Source organism: Sparus aurata, chromosome 23 (assembly GCF_900880675.1).
Source record: "Sparus aurata chromosome 23, fSpaAur1.1, whole genome shotgun sequence".
NCBI lineage: Eukaryota > Metazoa > Chordata > Actinopteri > Spariformes > Sparidae > Sparus > Sparus aurata.
In genome coordinates, this window is record NC_044209.1 from 17,522,474 (window position 1) to 17,541,624 (window position 19,151).

Here is a 19,151-nt window from a genome sequence, read left to right on the forward strand (position 1 = left end):
CTGGTGCCCTGCTGCATGCAGCTGGTGCCATCTTTTGTTTTTCCGCCCCTGACCCTGAGACTACCTGAGTCCACCACTGTAAATACACTGATGTGCAAGACATGCTGGTAGCTGGCCTGGACCTAACTTCTGTATCTAAATTGTTTTCCCAGAGTGTTGAGGCTTGGTTTAATAATGAACAGTTATATAAAGCTGCAAATACACAGTACATTGCTAAAGAGTTAGTCATATTCTGTTTCTGTGCTTCACAAAAAATAAAAAAATTTTAACTTAAATTGTCACTCACAGGGACCGCAATTGTACAAAACTGTAAATGGTTACTTGGGAACTGTATTACAAAATGTAATAAATGTTGCTGTGCTCTTTATTTGCAACTGGTTATTCACATCTTATGAACTAAGTGTAAAAGCAGGACCAGATGAAAAAGGTGGGCCTACAGAGTTTTAGGAATTATATCTTTTTGATCCTTCTCTCTGGTGATAAAAGTGCCATACATTTTAAACGTCTTTATTGACAACAAGAGTATACACAGGATTGAATACAGTTAGAAATGAGATGAGTGTGTACAACATTAATACACATACAAACAATCATAGACACGCCAGGGGTTGACAGCAAAACAGGAAAAAGAAAAACTTAAATAAATATTTTGTAAAGCTTACAGAGATCATACGGTTTCACAGCTTTTTTATTTTCACAATCACAGAGGGAGGAGAAATATTGACCAACATATGCACACAGTTTCAGGAAGTTTGGCTTCTTACCAGAAAATGTAGATTTGTGTATGTAAAATGTAGATAAAATAATTAACAAATTAATCATATAAAACTGGGAGTTTAGTCTTTTATCATGTTCAGTGTAGCCAAACAAAACATTGTTCCAGCATAAATTAAACTGGGGGTAAATATGATCACTGATAAAGCGTGCCAGTCTGCTCGCATCAGTGCACTAATGATCCTTTCTTCTTCAGCCTCGTTGTGACAACACAAGGAGGAGCGTCTCTGGTAGCCATGACATCTCTCGCGAGAACTGAGTGAGAACTCGCTCGTGGCGGTGGCGATAAAGTTACCTGCAAAGTTTTTCGTCGTGTTTAGATAATCATCTCGAAAAAAGGATGTTTTTTCAATAGTTAATAACTGTTTTGAGGGTGTCGCGGAGATGACACGTCATTGACTTTGCTTGAGAGTTACTTTTTAAGCAGCAATGAGGGAGAAACGTGACTTCCGCACCCGTTGAGTTGACTTTCGCGGGTCAGCCTGAAAAGACTAGCTAGCGTTGAATCGCTTTTATAAACAGTTGCTAACGACGAGGTTTTCCACAAATTCGATACCGACTGCCATTTTCTCTTAACGTGTGCTAATTCAGTGCCTTATAACAATAGTTTATACCCAGCTGGTTCGTGGGTTAATCGTTTCCTGCGTGTGGCAGAGCACTGAAGTCACCTCAGAGCGACATACAGACAAAACCATGTCACTGCTGTCCGTGGTCGAGGATGCCATCAAGTCATGCAAAGCTGAACAAGCCAGAATTAATGGAAGCATTCAGCTGTACAGAGAAATATTACAGACCTTGTAAGTACTCTACACCCGAGTTATAATCTGCACTGGTTTAACAGTGCTAATGATTATACTTGCATAATATAAGTTTATACTCAAGTCTAAAAGTATAAAACAATTATGTCAGAGAACGATTTATATGCTGCAAGTATGTAACTTTAAGTCGATTTGTAGTTACAAATAATCACAAACGTATTTATGCGATTACTTTGTCAGTATTAGTTAAGCAAAGCCAGAGTTTAGGACATTTAATTTCATGATCTGCGAGAGGAGGCCCCCATCCGGCGCTGTGGCTTAGTTGGTTAAAGCGCCTGTCTAGTAAACAGGAGATCCTGGGTTCGAATCCCAGCAGTGCCTTTTCAAGCTGTTCAGAGTTACGCCTCCCTTATTGAGGAACTCCAGGACAGATGTTTGAATATGTGTAAGATGTACTGCATAGAGAGATTATCTCAGATTTGTGTGGAACTGCATGTATAGGGATAGATAAACTGGGTTTGCATTATTAGATGAGGTATTTATATTGTTTACATTATGTTGCATTGTTTGCTCTCTAAGAGAGCACTGACAGGAATGCTTTACTTTATAATATACAGCTCCCTATGTTTCTTGATCGCAGTTCTTCAGTGACCAAATTCACTGTCTTTCTCAGAAATTCTGTTACTGTTGATGATAGAAATTATAATATTGACTTTAGAAAATACACTTACCACTTCAGATCGATGGTAAACCGCATGTTTCTTGGACGTATCATCTGGATTCTGTTAACGGATAAGTCTTAAACTCTGAATTTTAGTATTTGCAGTATTAATGACGTAACAGTACAAACTCAGAAAACTTTTTTTTTTTTTTTCAAAACTGAATAAAAAAGCTGTTCTCAGAGGAAATTAAGGTCCCCAGAACACTAGAAAGGGGGCAGGGTCTGACAATTATAAACAAAGTGAATGAAAGTGAAATGATCCTGTCTTTTAGGGTCAGTTTGTTTATTCTGTTTATTCAGTTATGGCAATGAAGAAAGTTTATTTAGTTTGTGAAGGTCTTTCTCTTCTGATTAAAAACTCTTCCCCTAAACTACATAATGCACCTTGAACAACTAACTCACACACAATTGCAACTAGGAATTCTGTATATTATTACCATATGTTATATATATATATATTATTCTTGCCTAAGCTTTTTTAATTGACATATGGTCTTTTTCATGTAGAACACCACAACCGAAGACAGGCTATGAGGAGTCGGATTCTGCTGCTGATGATGCTGCTACTGGTAATAGTATAATCATAGTAATAAGAACAGTAAATGAGTTGACCTTGAGAGCAACTTTTCTTCTGTTGTTACTCGCTGAATGTCAGAAAGATTATAAAAATTGAGTGGAACATCACATGTAACATGAAAGAAGAGATGAGAGCGAGAGATGAGTTCTGTATAGTGCAGTAGTCACACTTCTCTTTTATTATTGTACTTTAAGTGAGTTAGACTGTCAACTGAAAGTTTAGGTTAATGCAAATTAAAATAATATAATTGTAAGCACATGTTTGCATGTTGCTTTCTTCAGGCACCGATACCGCACCAGTGGAGAACGAAGAATTAGAATTGCTTGAACGAGCCTTGGAGAAAGCCCTTCAGGTCCGTACTGGTACTGGACCTTCTAAAACAGACTCAAAGAAACAATCTGCCCCTGGAAGGAAGGAACCAGGCCCCACAGTGCTCACATCCAAAGATGTGTCCAAACAGGCATCTGCAGCTTCAAAAGGCAGTCACACCACTGCTAGATTGACTCCTAACTCTGCCAGTCTTGACAGAAAGAGGCCTGGCACGTCAGCATCCTCCACACTGGGCTCCAAATCTTCAGTTAGCTACAATACTGTACGCCGCAAAACCACGAACAGAAACACAATCCAGACCTGTGCTGTCTATTCAGCTGGGACTGTGCATCACCAGGCAGGAAGGAAATCGCAGCAGGCTGTCTCAGCGTCTGGATCTCTTGACCTGGGTCAGTTACACACTTCAGCCCTGCACGCTAAAGACAAGACCTTTAGAAGCAATGTGTTGAGTGGCAGTGACATTGGCAAAGCTACAGCTATCTCTACGCCTTCTTCAAATAAGACAGCGCCTGCTTCACATACAGGGGAGTCTCACAGTTTACCCAGACCGAACAGGTATGTTTTTACACAACTGGTCCATACTCATGAGTCGAATATTATTTTTTCTGTGTTTTTATAATCATTCTGTTTGCCTTTGTCTCATGACAGGATAGCTTCAGATCAAACCGCAAAATGGAAATCTCTAAGGACAAAGCAAAACAGGTGGCCAACATCAGCTCAAATCAAATTCTACTACTCATTGTGCAGTTTTTTTTGCCTGGGAACTAAGTTTCCCTCTCTGTGTTATCTTTAGGTTGTGGGACAAAGTCGAGGCCCTACAAAGGGAACCTGTGCCTGGGAGGAGTCGCTTCATGGAGAGAATGAGAGCGATGGTATCCTTCCTTTTTCTAGTGAAGCTCATCAAAATGGGCTGGGAAGCCTCAGTCAGGGTTTTCCATGTTATGTAATGTTGAGTTCAGAAATATACTCTAGTGTACAGGTTCCCAACCTGAATATGACCCCCTACCCCTAGGGTAGCACAAAAGTTTCACAGGGGGAGGTTTAAAGGCCCTCATCATTTTAAGAGGCATAAGAAAACATTTCTTTTTTTTTAAATATACAGTAGGCTTATATCAAATTATGAAGAAGGCTTTATTTTAGTTTAGAGTATTATTTAAGATATAAACTAAATAGAATGGAAATTGCAATATGGCCAGCTGCCGTATCTAAATCGCAGAAGCATTAATTTTTCGATAAAGGTATAATTAGTCCCCCCAGGAATCCGCGATTGTGGAAATTACCGCAGATTTCTCGGCTGTCCGCGGATTCAAAGAACTTCCGCGAAATATCACATATTGCATGTAGTTTTATCCCGGCCGCTAGATGTCGCTGTCAGATAGACTGGGCTCTAGACTCACAGTAGAAGTACACTACCCACTGCATCCGGTGGACGCGGTAAACGTTTACAGAAGAAAAAACTGTTTATAATTTGGACTTGATGGCACATTTTATGTCAGCATTTCATTGCTGTAACTAATGTTTACATTTACTATCTGCAGTTTGCAGTAGGCACTTTATGTTCCTAAACCTTCACCCATAGTTTGGTAAAAAGTTTTGCACTTTATATGTTGCAAATAAATCTGCCCAACAGGGACAAAGAAAATGTTGATTATTTTAAAACCAGTAATAGTTGGTTCCACAATGTTTTACAGTGGTATTGCAATTAATTTCGTAAGAGAATATTTAATTCATTATTACATTTAAAAAAAGTATGTTTTTTTAATGTTTGCGGAATTTAATACTTTAAAGCCGCGGAATCAAGAATTGCTCTCCGCAGAATCAAAATTGCTCTCCGCGGAATTTAAACTTTTTCTCTGCAGATTCCTGGGGGGACTATAAATGTTGGGAACCACTGCTTTAGTGTCAGAGTTAGGTAGAATTCCACTGATTTCCATTCTAAAATATATTTTTGAACAAATTCTATTGAATACGCTTTAATTTTTCTAAGCGGTCTGATTCCCAGCACGTCGTGTTTGACCTCTTCTCTCTGGCCCCTCCAGTTCCCCAAGGATTGGCCGCATGGTAGCCCAGACCAGACCCGAACTCTGGTCCACAGACTGACTCACCAAGGGCATGACCTCATCCGCTGCTACAAGACAAATGAGCTTCTGGCCAAACAGACCCCAGAAGAAGCCACAGAGCCGGGTAACAGCTTGCACATAATTGCACACAAAAGAAGTTGACAAAAATGAGGGAACATTTAGAGATTGATGACACAAGCGTGTGGGCAGAAAATGGTAATTTTGGGAAGAAGCTACACAGGGAGTTGGCAGGAAGTGACTTTCTGAGAGCTATTTAGAATGATTTGTCAATGTTGAGCCTTCCCTCTGCCAATCATACTCAAGACCCTGGAATGAGCATGTGAGATTTTTAACAATTACAGTGACTGCAACCATGAGACTAATTAACACGCTGCAATGAAGCTAAACAACTGCTGTCTGTATCTCCTGTTACGCCACATGTGAAATTATTTTTTTCTTTTTTTGAATGTATTTCTGTACAGGTGATAAGACACTTGAAAGGTTGCGGACAGAAGCAGCAGAGCTCCAAAACTTTGCCGGCCAAGTGAAAGAAGGTAGAAAATAATCATGTTTTACTACAACAACCGAACCGAAAACAATCGCATGTTAACCTGACGTATGTTATGTGACAGCGGTCATGAGCAGAGAAAAAGACATTATTACAATGATTTATTCCACGGCACAGACTTGCATAATAAAAGAGGACGTCGGGAGAAATCATGACCCTGTGTATGACTCTGATTACCCAACTGTGTTTGAATTATCATGTCTGGGTGTCAGGGTGTCACCCACTCAGTACCTACAGTATGTAACATGGTATGATTTCCATTACCTCCAGCAACACAATTATATTGAAGCTGAATGCCCAGAGATTTTCCATTCACACCGCTCGAATGACCGTATCACCTTCAGGGAGGAAGTTTGGTGTATGTTTACCAGTTATAGATCCGGTGCAGCGCAAGTATGTTGCTAAAGCCAGTGTGCGAGAGAAGTTTCCAGTAATTTCTACATCTCTGTTGGGCCCACACAGCTCCCTATTGTGTGGTGATGATATGCATTCAGTTTAGCATCTCACACCAACAGTTCAGCGAGTGTTTCATTTCATGGCTTTTGATTTTCCAGAGAGGGGTTTATCGTTTATTGCATTTTAGCAGCATTTGAAAAATGATTGTGATGATAGCGGCGTGCTAACGAGCTAATGCAGCCTCTCCACCTTGGTGCATGGAAAATGAAAACAGAGCCGCAGTGAAACCTCAGTGCCAGTTCAGTCCTTTCCTTGGCCTCAACAGATCCCCCTCCCCGTGACGGTGGGGTTTTAAAGCTGTCTAACCTGACGTGGCTAGGCAAGGGCCTAGCTATTTAAAGCTGCAGCAGCAGAGCAGAAAAACGTTTTAGGGTACGGTTGCTCACGCTCACGCTCTAAAAATAACCGTATTTTCCATCAGAGTGGGAAGCATGGGATCGATGGAGGCCAGAGGGAGGTTGTCTTTGCCCCAGTGGGGAATATGGTGTGTTGGGAGATGGGATGATGGCACCCCTGCCCCCGACTATAACCTACACGACAGAGGCAGAGCTCCGAGAGCTGGAGACGCTGAGGATGAGGGTGGCACTGCTGCAGCAGGAGATTTCCCTCGAGCAGGTAAGGGTTGTGCACCTGGTGCGATAACAGCTCATCAGATATTTAATTGTGCTAGTTGATTGGACCATGTGTGTGTTCTGTTGAGTTGTACTAAATAAATAATAATTGTTAACATGCTGACAGTCTCTTCGTCTATGTGACAGGCCCTGCTGGATACTCTGTCCCCTCAGCTTTCATCTATAGTGTCTGGGCCTGGATGTCCCAACGCCAGCGCTCTGAGAGCTGTATACTCGCTGCTTTGTGAAGGAGGGCAGCGTTTCCCTGCCATAGTCCTGGACTCTGAGCCTGACTGACTACAGACCACATAACTGATTTATCAGTTTATGAAGTTCTTCCCTCTGACACTGTCAATAAAACAGGATCATTATATTGCATTCCTTTAGAACAAGCAGGTGTAACTCATAAGTGTATATTCGACCTTAATTCAGAAATCAAGGTGACTTTTGTGAAGAATCAATGTTTTTTTCAGTCTGCAGTGTCTGTATTTATTAGACTATTAGACTAGATTTTATTAACTTATATGACTAGAAGAAAACCAATGTTGTCATTATCATTTCTCTCTCATGTTGTATCTGACTGTGAAGTTTGTTGCTTGCCAATGAAAATCAAGTATCTCCAAAAACTCTACTAACTTTAAAATGGTTTATTTGTCTTTAGAAACAGAAGAATTTGCTCAACCCTCAAAGGAACACTTTAACTTGGTTCATTATTATTTTCATGTTTAAATGACATTTTATGGGGCACGCCAGTGGCTTCGTTGGTCGAGTGTGTGCTCCATGTGTTCCCCCCCAAAATCCCCTTCCCCCCACTTTCCTGTCATGATGTCTGGCTGTTTCTATCATAATAAATGCACATAAATACCCCCCCCCCCCCCCCCCCCAAAAAAAAAAAAAAAAAACAATCAAATGAGTCAATAAATAATAGTGTTTTATTTAACATTTGTGTTTGACTTGTATGATGGCAACCTGGAGTCAGTAATGGAGCTCTTGCAACACTGACTCTACCAGCAGGTGGCACTCAACTCACAGAAGTGACCATAGAACATGTTAGCAGGTGACTAATTGATAGTTTAGTTGCATCAAAAGCAATCAATCAGTCGTCAGCTGGATTCAGTCCGTGACCTAGAATTAGATGTGGGAATAAGAATAGTTTTGACAAAACATGAATTGGTAACGGCTTCTAATCAGTGTGCTGCATGACTGTCAGCATGCTGGTGTCTGGATTCAAGTGATTTAAAGGAACAATGGAGATGTTTGATCCTGTTTTTTAATCCTGTCTTTCGCTGAAAGCAGCAGGGACGCCATGACTTCAGGCTCATCCCTCTATATGTTCCCATTTCTTCCTACTGTCTGGCTTATCTGAGTGTCTGAGGAGCTCACAGTATGAATGATCGTGCTTGTTCGGTATGAGAGGGACCTGCCACTAGAAATGAAACGAGGAAACCACCCAAACTCTGTGATGTGTTTGATTTCCATGCTTGACATTTTGAATCTGGCATACACTGAATGACAGATGACACATACGGAGCCAATACTATGTCTCCCTGAGAAGAGCAGTAATTGTGATTTAGCCCTCCACAAATGTGATGTGAGGGCGAATGTGAGATGCAGGAGGGCTTGGAGAGGCCTAAAAGGCTCATGCCCACAGATGACGTGTGGATGGCACAGGCTGTGCCAGACTGGGCGACAGGTGGCGCTGGGTTCACACAGCGGGACGTGGGTGTTCGCGCACTGCTGCACCAACCCTCGCGTGCGCACAAACGCACACCCAAAGCCGGCTGAGTCACAAAGACGATGCACTTGGGGGGCCTGGCTCTCTGCATGCCTCAAGCTGGAAATGGCTAGTTTCCCTGAGTAGAGGAGCAAAAACATTCTAAATGGGAGAGGGATATTTCAGCCTCACTTAGCCTGCTCCCTGTTTCTTAAACAACAGCAGTGACTAAAGCAACACCAGTTTGTCACAAATGTTCGCAAAATCTCTTTTTCCTGCACCAGAAGTGTCTCACCACTTGTGGATTGCAGGCAAGTGTCGCTGTTGGCTTATGGTCCGCCCATACAGTCTTGGATCAGTGTGTGTGAAGGGAATAAAGGAGGAGGCAGGGAAGCATCCCTGAGATCACGTCAACACTACACACAGGTCCCGGAGGGAGTGGCGCCTACGCAACTCAGCCTTCCTGTGACCTGCATACATCAGCTGCTGTCTTGCTCTTGCTGTCACCAGCAGAGCTCTTCCACTCCCACCGCCGTGGCCTGGCCCTGCCCAGGTTACCCATGTCTCACGCCTTTGTCCCATTTTTCCCACGCCTCTTTTTGTCACATAATGGAAGATCCGAGGCAATTTTACTTTCCATGGAAGCGGCATCATTTTCTTTCCCATGTCACACGGGGGAAAGACAGAGTTGAAGTGTTTTTTGTCGTACCCATTCCTTCCTACTTCACCCTTTTCATTTTTCCTTTTTTAGCCTCCAGTCCACTCCAGTGCTGGACTCCACAAATACAAATCCACAGAAACCGAACAGTGCTCCCAAGAATCCACTTCTCTCTCCCTCAAATGTCCATTGCTATTGAACATCTCTTTTCTCCTGCACCCCGCCCCTCACAAATACATTCCTCACTTCCCCTCTTTCACTCCTCTGTTCCCCGTCTACAGCTCTGGTGCCCATTGAACTACAGCAGGGATCGTTAAATTAGTGTGGTCAACGGTTAGGTTGCATTAGGGTTTATTATTTGATTTTCCTCACCGGTCAGCCATTCTGAGCCAGCTTCCTGCATTGAAGTTGAACTAAAAAACAGTGGTCCTGTGGAGACTGAGCCATGTTAGGCTTTTATATGACAATATCAGGTAGCTCTTAATCCAATCATTTCTGCCTGTGGGCATTGAAGAGCGGGAATCCTTCGATGTAATTAGGAGGAGAAGCCCTGTTGTTCAGCTGAAAAACACAGAGATGTTATTCAAACATCATGAGCAGTGGTTTTATACCTGCAGATTTTTCGAGAGATTACTTTTTAAGACCAATATATTGAGGTAAGGTATTGAGGCCTGTTGTGTCCTCACAAATGTACGTCTTCAAATACAGTTAAACAGTTTCCTCAATAATTGTGGTTTGAAGGGGCACTATGTGGTTTTGGAGAAGAAATTAAAACTCATAATTTGGTTTATTTATTTACAGTATTAATGAGGTAATAATACAAACTCAGAAATATTTATTATTACTGAATAAAAAAGCTGTTTATCAGAGGAAAATAAAGTCCCAGAACACTGTTTGAAGCTAGAAAGGTGGCAGGGTCCGCCACATATAAACAAAGTGTATTAGTATCAAAGTGTGTTGTTCTTTAAGGTCAGTTTGTTTATTTAGTTTGTTTAGACATAGAATGAACATCTCTTTCTTAAAATGTCTTCCCCCAAAATGACATAGTTTACCTTTTAAGTTGCAATCTTATTCCAAAGCCATTTAGCAACAAATTGCCATAATCATTATTAAGTTCAGAGTTCTTTTTTTTTTTTTTTTTTTTTTTTTAGAAAGCATTGAAAAGAAAAAGAAGAGAGAATGTTGCCATAGTAAATCCAGTAACGCGTGATAATAAAAGCCGAGACGTTCAGCCGCGTACACACATCCATCCTTCACTGAAGCAGCTTTTTCAGATGTGGCGGAATGAGATTAGCAAGTTCAGGAGAAGAGAGCTGTCGGGATTGATTTTTCTTTTCATGGCAGGCGGGCGAGCGTGGTTGCGGCTCGACTACGTTCGCCTTTCATTCAGAAAGGACTGGCACCAGCTGTGTGTGTGTGGGTTGGAAAGGAGTGGGAGCTGCCTGTGTTGTTTTTTTTCTTCCACAAATGGCTTTTCTGTCACGTGTGGGCTCGCTCATTAGTGTATTCACACTTTCATTATAGAATTGATGTATATTTAACGCCCTCCTACAAATAGGTGTCATCTGGTGCCTGCGTGCACATGAAAGGAGGAGTGTGTGGGTGGTTTGTAGGATTTCTGTTTGCTGTGGGGTGCAATGGGAACACCATTACTGTATAATTACCATATGGAGGTGAGACAACCATGCTGTTGCAGCGTGGGGTGAGATGCCCCTTCTCCCATAAAAGATATAGTGGCTGAGGGATTCCCCCTTTCTCCGCTTATTTCCAGTGAACATTGGCTTTTGTATTCCCCAGGGGAGGCTTCTGTACTGCAGAAAACACAAAAAAAAGACCGCAATTGAGAGGCAGTGATGGGGAGATGAAGAAAAGAGGGAGCAGTTAACTCTTCTCCCCTCCCCCTTCCTGTGCTTCGTCAAACCCCTATTCTCCCTGCTTCGATGTTTGACGTCATACAAAGGGAGACCAATCAGTGCACTTGGACATACCCGTGTCTCTCCCCTAGCTCCTCCCCTTTCCATGGTCCCTTATATATCTCCTGCCACTACATTCAGCAGAGTGTACAATGTGCTGCCGGAGAGCCAGCCGGCAGTGTTCAGAGAAACAGCAAGAGAGGGAGGCAGAGAGGGGGAAAGTGTGAGCGGATTTCAGCGTTGACTTTAGAAACCTTCATCTGGCGCGCTCCAGCCATTCCTGCTCACATAGACCTCCTTCTCCTTCCTCTCTTTTTCTACCTTTCTCTCGGGATCCGAGAGGCTCACGCTGCAGCCTGGTTTCAGGATACACCAGACCTCAACATCAGGATGGGCTGCACAACGGGCCACCTGGCTTGCCAAACCCAGCCCCAGACCAGCTTGGGGCAGGAGAGTCAGTCCCTGGAGGCTGGCGGCGCCAAAGTGCCCGAGGTGCTCTCCTCTCTGGAGCGTCTGTCGCAGGCCACCGGAGGCATGGAGAAGTCCTGGTACCGCTGCATCTTTCCCTTTGGAATCATCTCTTTGGTGATCGGTGTTGCAGGAACGGGAGTGACCTACACTTACAATGACCTGCCTCAGACTAAAGTGGTGTCAGTGGTGCTGCTTGTCATGGGACTTTTGATGTTGCTGATGGCCACAGCCTGTTGGACTGCCCACAAGAAGAAGAGGAGGAAAAAGAAGGAGGGAGGCTCATTCACCTCAGAGCAGTGTCCCCTGTGAGGTGCGCGGGGAAAGCAGTGGTAGGACCTCGATAGCAGAGATACACCCAGGGCTGGGAGCTCAAGGGTTGGTTAAGAAGCTGCCACTTCACCTCCCCCCAGCTCCAATTCCCCTCTATCCTTTATTGCAGAGTTTTGCTCAACTCGTACTCGAGAGAAGTTGGGCTGAGAAATCATAGAGTGGAAGGACAGTTAGACGGGACACTGAGGATCTGTTTAGTCTGGACCATTCTGGATTGGCAAGGAGGGATCACCAACGCCTCCCACGTCCTTTTTATCATCAGACAGCAGGTGTCCAGTGTCAAAACAACCTCCGAGGAGACACACATATGCATTTCGTACCACATGCATATTTACACGCACAGATACATGGCCCTCGCAGTCCTCCCTCACATATGCACCGGGAGTGACAGTGAGAGCTCGCGCAGACACCTAACACGCTATGCAGAGCTGCTGCTGGAGTCAATGCTGGCGTCATTAGACACGTCAGTCACAGCATTCCTACTGCCAGGACAGGTGACTCTCCAAGAGGCCAGAAGTGGGCCAAAGACGGCAACCCGATACCCAGTCGAAAGAGCAGCGCACCCGCGTCAGTGGCCAGCGTCATTCACTCGTCCTGTGACACCGCAGCAATGTGTTGGGGGCTTTTTTTACGCAATGGGAGAGTGGAACTTGAGTCCGGCAGGATCTTGCTGGCATCTGTGTGGACGATGAACTAGAGAGGGCAGAGGACCTGCTGGTGGAAGTGGAAGGGGTTTGTGTGAGCTCAAATAAAGAACTGAGAGACTGCTGGACCTCACTACGTAGGAACAAAAGATTTGCACTTATGACCATGTCCATGCCAAGCAAGAGAAACTTTTAGTAAAAGCAACACACTCTGAAAGGCCTTCTGTAGCTTCAGCCTCGCATGACAAAGGAGAAGGGCACTGACTGACTACCTGACTGACTGACTGACTGGCCTCCTGTCAATATGTGAGCATTTACGCCCAGCCTAGTGTCTTTGTGGGGCACCTCAACCCCACAGGCCAGAATTATTGAAGGACACTACCCGAGAGGACATGCCACTGCAGGGACACTTTGACTGATCCTGCTCCCCTGCGGCCCCTCCCGCCTGGTGCCTTGAGCAAGCACTCATGGAAAAAGGCTCTGTCGCATTCCCCCATTTCCATCTGAACCTCAGAGAATTTACCCCCTTGTGCTCTTCTCTTTCTCTGGCCATCCTCATCCGACCTATATGCCTTCCTCCACACAACATGCCTTGATCCCTTTCTTTTCCCCATGGTGATATAGCCCAGGAGGGGAGTGTGTACAGCCTTTTGACACACATGTTAAGACACACATACACATACGCTTAAATGTAAGCCCGGTATTCCTTTGGCATCTGACTGGTATCTCTCTGTGCCAAAGAAAGTGGATTATTTTCTCTCACAGTGAAAAGAATATTGATCGAGAGTCTCTTTGTCAGTCTGAAAATAGGATACGTTCTGTTCTCTGGTGAGAGCAGACTGTTTGACATGGGGGTTTCCCTTTTCCGACACTTTTTCTTTCAGAGCGAGTGTAGCTGCACTCGGCTCCACATCTGTGAATAGGTGCTTTCTGTTGGTGTGTGGTCTCACAGGATGAGACACACAATGGCATTTTATTCTCGTCTTAAATGTTCTCTTTTTCGGTTGCTGAATGTCACATGGAAGGAAAAAAGTGCAATGTACAGAATGTATAGAGATGTAAAGGAGCGTAGGCTGTGTGTCTCCATGTGAAGGACCGTGTACCAGCACTCCGTTTTACCCTTGAGAACCATCATTGATCACTGTTGCAATCGATTCTGGCTCCCAGATTAGTGACGCTTGTTGCTGAGTAAAATGTGTCTATGCATCCAGAGGTAGCAGTTAACACACAATGCCAAAGACCGTCCTGGGGGCCAGCTTTCCAATTACAAGGCTGCATCTGCCTGCCTGCTTCAATAGACTCGTAATGTATCAGTCCTCTCTCGCAAATTATTTGCAGCTCAGTGGGCATTTAGGTGTTTCTGTGGCACACAGATTGACAGCTGAACTCAAAGAAAAGGGAAGGACTTGGATTTGGGAGGTAATAGTGGAAGACAAAAGCAGGACCTGGGAAAGTCATTCCGTTCGGTTTTACGTTGGAGTCGGGAGCTATCCCTGCGGTTAGATTGGGATCAGCCAACCTGAACAGTATTATTCTTAGGCGATGTGATGGATTACTGGCAGTGAAAATGCCAAGTGGCCAAGTTATAGTAAATCTTCTATTAATCTAAATCGACTGACAAAAGCTAACATAGATCACCCGCATGCTGTGCGGCCACATCGGCCCTTATTGTCTTTCAAGGTAGATGTCAGACATAATGCTCACACAGAGTATTTATGAGTGTGATTTCTTTTAAGCACGGTGCAGTGGTATCCTCCGAACAGTGAGGCGAGAGAGAAACACCCGGCATTACAGTACATAAGCTTATGACAGTGACACAGATATAAGCTTTTACTCCGCCCTGAATTTTGGCTTGTATATCGATCGTATTGCAACTTCCACATGTTGTTCACTGTGGTTGCATAGTTTCACGTGGCTGATTTTCGAGCTCTAATGTGCCAGTTTATTGACAGTAAAAATTCATTGCAGGTGACCAGAATTTGTTTGTTAGTGATGTTAAGTGATTTCCCTTCTGCCTTCTGAAAAACTAAAAAGGGAAAATCTACCTCTCTGTGCTGCAGGGGAAATACTGTATATCCCTCACCTGGTAGACGGCCATGCTGTCTGCCTACGCTGTTTGCCACTCCAGCGAGTGATGCAGAATATGTTTAATTGTGTGCCCTCTAATATTTGGTGCTGTATATATGATTATTTTATATTTCTATTGTATATTTCTACTTACATGTACATTTTAATTGTTGTACTAAATAAATGTAATGTGAACGCCTTGGTCTTCGATGTTGTAGTTTGTGGCTTGTCCAGAAATTCCTTAAGCAATTAATTAAATATAACTTTGTGTTAAAGAATTAGTTCACCCGTAAATTAAAAACTCAGCCATTATCTTACTCACCCACATGGTGATGGGGTGTCGGGTAACGTTCTGTAGTCGACAAAATGTTTCTAGAGCTTCACAGCCCAACAACGTTGTGGCGTTCGCCTGAAGAACGGAAGTAGATAGGGACTTGTTTTGAAATGTAACAAAAGTATTGATATAAAAATACATGTCGCCAATCTTAATCGAAGTCCCCAGAAGCCCTGAAATCCATGATTTGAAAAACACATAATTCACACTTAAAGTGTGAGCACATCCCATCTGATGTGGGTGCACAAGCTCAACGGTGCATTAAAGGTTTTTTCAAATCAATTACTAGGGAACTTCAACCGACTATCCATCGGCATGAGGGTCAGTAGGTATGGGCTGAATTTTCATTTTTGGGTGAATTTATCCTTTAAAATACTAAAGGATACCCAAACTGTTTCACTGTTTTGACAGTGAGATTATAATTGTCACCATCTTTAACCGTTTGCATGGATAATAAAAAACATGTTTGGTTGAGGACACCACCTGAGCTTCCCCTGTGCTTGAAGTTTTGATGCTGTATATAGACGCGCTGCCATGTGCCGCCCTGCCAGCTTGGATGACTTGGTCGGATACCTAGACACCCTTTGGTTGTTATGAAAACAGACACGGCCGGTATCGCCCAGAATAAATAACACCACCTACTGGCAAAATTATAAAGTAGGCAGACTACCCTCACAGTGACAAAGATATTCTGCATATCCTTTATATTACTGAAATAGAAGTACTTATACTGCACAAACCTTACTTTAGTATTAACCACAAAATCTACTGAAGATGCATTAAGTGTCCCTGTCAGTGTTTTACTGTTGTATATGATGTTTAAAAATGAATATTTATGTATGTTGTATTTCCCTGCTGGTTTATGGTTGAGCTGTTTTTCTATTTTTATATATTGTTGGGTAATTTAATCCACAGCAGTGCATCATATTGAATAAGAGCTAACTTTTCACGAGCACAGAAAACAGCCCGTTAACCAACTAGTCTAGAAGCATAATAATATAACATAATACCTTTATTTAACATAAGAAACTGGAGAATTTTCGCGATCGATACAGGAACACTTCATCCTTCAGTTTATTAGCAAAATCATAAATCTACACATTTGGAGATACAGTAAATGGTTTTTACTGGACAAGAAGTATATGGAAAGAAAAGTAACTTTAAAGTCACATAAAAGGGAAATACTCAAGTAAAGAACAAGCTCTGCACATTTGTACTTAAAAGGGGCTCTGTGAACCTTTTGTGTTTTTTTTTCTGGAAGCCTGTCATCTGCTTCCATTTCTAATCTACTGCTATTCTCTGGTAGTGGAGCAGAGAGAGGCGCTGAGACGAGGCACTCGAGAACGTGCATAAAGTCACATCCTTTGGAAAGTTGCTTCACGAAAAAATCCACAGTCCAGACGCATTAACCAACTTAAACAAATCATCCACAGGCGTCTATGAGCAACCAAGAGAGCGGGGGAAGGTCACATTTTTCACTCCACGATACAATCCGCTCACATACGACCAAATTGAAAAGGGATTCATGCCAATTGCTACAAATTGCCACCATTCACCACTGCATACAGGTCTGAGCAGTTTACCAGGAGTCAATATTAACACGTTATATAATTTATCATTCTGTGGTAACTTTGCTGGGAAACTGCGGTGGGTGTGGAGGGAACAGTGTTTAGGTCTGGATAAAGGGCGGGGAGGCCAGCAGGGGCAAAGTGCAGATGGGCTGGAAGTGGTCAGTTGGATTGCTGGGGTCAGCACAGATTACAGGAAACCAGATGGGAGCAACTCATCCGCCTTCTCAATCTCCAGAACTTGGCTTCAAATCCAGGCATTCAGCGTTATTTGGCGTTTATTATCAAATGCTGAAGTGCGCAAATATGACATCAGTTGAAAACGCAAAGCCAGACTGATGCAACAGGCAGCACGGCATGAGATTATGGAGTCAGGAATTGAGCCACACTGGGGCCTCATGACTTTATTTATGTGTAATTTGAATTTCTGATAAACAGCGTCTGTGCCTGTGGATGTAATCATTCAGCGCCTGCTGTTCGTTCCAAATTATACCTCTGCAGCAGGACGTAGATGCCTCTGCCTCAGATATCACGCCAGCTGTTTTGGAGACAGGTGTGATGGAAATCACACATGCCTGGCCAGACAGCCAGATTAAATCACAGGGAAAATGAAATTAAAACACAATGTAGGTATTATGATAGATACAAATGTGATGTGAAGCTACTGGATCGAGAGAAACACTGGCACACGCACCGAACACTGATTATTTTTTATCATTTCTGGATGAGCACGAGTAGGAGACGTTGCCAATAACCAACATGATTTGCTGAGGTTTTTCCTTCCTTCATGAATCACACCTACTACTTACTCCAATAGTGTCTGAAGTTTTAATTTCCTCTCCCTGTTATCTAAAACGCCGGTCAACAAATGTCATCATTTCCGTCCACAAGAGGTCCCGTCTCTGTATTTCATTAATTAAGCGCAAACTGCTCAGGTGTGAAGCTGTTGCTTTCCCACCTGCATCTCAGATCAAACTCAATTACTTCCCGTATGAGGCAGCATGTTTGTCCGACACATCATTATGCCAAGAAAATAATGGATGCTCGGGGAACAAAAATGACACACTTGGACCTCACGGTTTTATAAGCGCAATGCATATGGTTTTATTGCTATAATTATTTTCAATTTAGGCTAATCGCACCGACCGGTTGCTTCTCCAGAGCCATTACTGTCCACTTTGTGTTTTACTGAGAAACTGGGGGAGATTGGTTGGCGTTTCTATGGAAACAGTGGCTGTCTGCATCCAACTGAGGATGTCACCGCCCCTGCCCTGTCCGGGGTCAACCAGCTTCAGGATAATTAAATCTTACTACACCTCCATTTCCAGCAGGAATTACACAGCTCAATGAACACGGAGAAAAAATAACGTAAAGTGTTTTTCTTTATCCGCCAACAATAATGTGCCATTTATAGAAGAGTAACTGATGCAGAAAATACATAGAACTTCTCATCAGACTCGCCTCATGCTTTTTGGATTAAATTATATAAAGTATTATTTGTTTTTTGAATTTACATAAGCTCTTTCTTTCTCTTTCTCCCGAGTTTTCGATGCGACGGGGCGCACTTGCTCTTGTAGGTAATGATGAGAAAAGGGTGAGCAGATGATGTGCAGATCAATAGTGAGCCTGAAAGGAACAAGTGATTACTGCCATAGTGTACTCAGCTCCTTGATGATGACCCTCTCCTAAAGAGCAGCAATCATGAAGACACTATTCAGCCGAGAGAATAGTCAATTCAATCACAATGGGTATCCAAGAAAATGCTCCTAATTATTGAGTCGTTTTCCTCAAAGGCAGCTGCGTCAGAGGCCGAACCAGTCTGCTGCTTTACTCGTTAGCATCTCTGTTCAGTCACACAAGTATTAATGAATTAATATGTTTTATCTGTGTGTGTGTGTGTGTGTGTGTGTGTGTATGTGTGTCTGATGTGCAAAAGTACAAGGCAACCGAAATAATGATTTGTTATTATGCTTCATTACAAGGAACACATCAATATTCTTGTTTGCGCCACCATTATTTTTGATTGCTGAGCCATTTCTCACACATAGGTTTACTTTGGACTTTCCTTGATTTCCTTTTAAAACCTGGTGCCTACATTACCCAAAATGCAATTTCGCCACTGGGTGACATCACTAGAGGCAGTATATCAAATGACATACAGCTTCCTCTGGAGCCACAAAAAGCTTAGCACTCCGTTCTCCCCCATGCAGTTGTATTATTTATTTATTTACAGCTAAGCTATAAGGGGTGAAACAATATTCACCTCATCCTCAATTCCTTCCAGGTCAGGAGATAAAGAATATCTTAAATTGTACACATAACTCTAAATTAATCTGAGGAGATTCTACACTTGCATCACAATATAGAGCAGGCTTTTCAAAGCAATATTTAGACAGTGTTGTCAAGAGATTATGATTGAAAAGTAATGACTAAATAAAATGTAAAATTCTGCAATTTTACCATGACAAGAATCCAATAATACATTTATTGTCAAAAAATTAATTGTAATACTTAAGTACATTTGATATTAGATACTCTGAGATTTTTACTCAAGAAACATTCATATGAGTGACTTTCACTTTTTACCACAAAGTGGG

The 19,151-nt window shown here is 42.8% G+C and overlaps 2 protein-coding genes and 1 non-coding gene across 3 annotated transcripts; all 3 read left to right on the forward strand.

Annotated features, from left to right (window-relative positions):
- Positions 1-1,005: 1,005 nt before the first annotated feature.
- On the forward strand, positions 1,006-7,486 carry tedc2 (tubulin epsilon and delta complex 2). The gene is made up of 9 exons (XM_030406449.1): positions 1,006-1,571; positions 2,761-2,822; positions 3,112-3,715; positions 3,809-3,862; positions 3,954-4,032; positions 5,200-5,344; positions 5,703-5,774; positions 6,666-6,859; positions 7,003-7,486. The coding sequence occupies exons 1-9, from the start codon at positions 1,468-1,470 to the stop codon at positions 7,150-7,152; spliced, it is 1,464 nt and encodes a 487-aa protein (XP_030262309.1). The 5' UTR covers positions 1,006-1,467; the 3' UTR covers positions 7,153-7,486.
- Positions 1,840-1,913, forward strand: trnat-agu (transfer RNA threonine (anticodon AGU)). Its single transcript has one exon. It is a non-coding gene; the product is annotated as a tRNA-Thr (tRNA).
- A 3,537-nt stretch (positions 7,487-11,023) lies between the features above and the next one.
- On the forward strand, positions 11,024-14,862 carry LOC115576351 (uncharacterized). Its single transcript, XM_030408914.1, has one exon. The coding sequence runs from the start codon at positions 11,168-11,170 to the stop codon at positions 11,918-11,920; it is 753 nt and encodes a 250-aa protein (XP_030264774.1). The 5' UTR covers positions 11,024-11,167; the 3' UTR covers positions 11,921-14,862.
- The last annotated feature ends 4,289 nt before the right edge of the window (positions 14,863-19,151 follow it).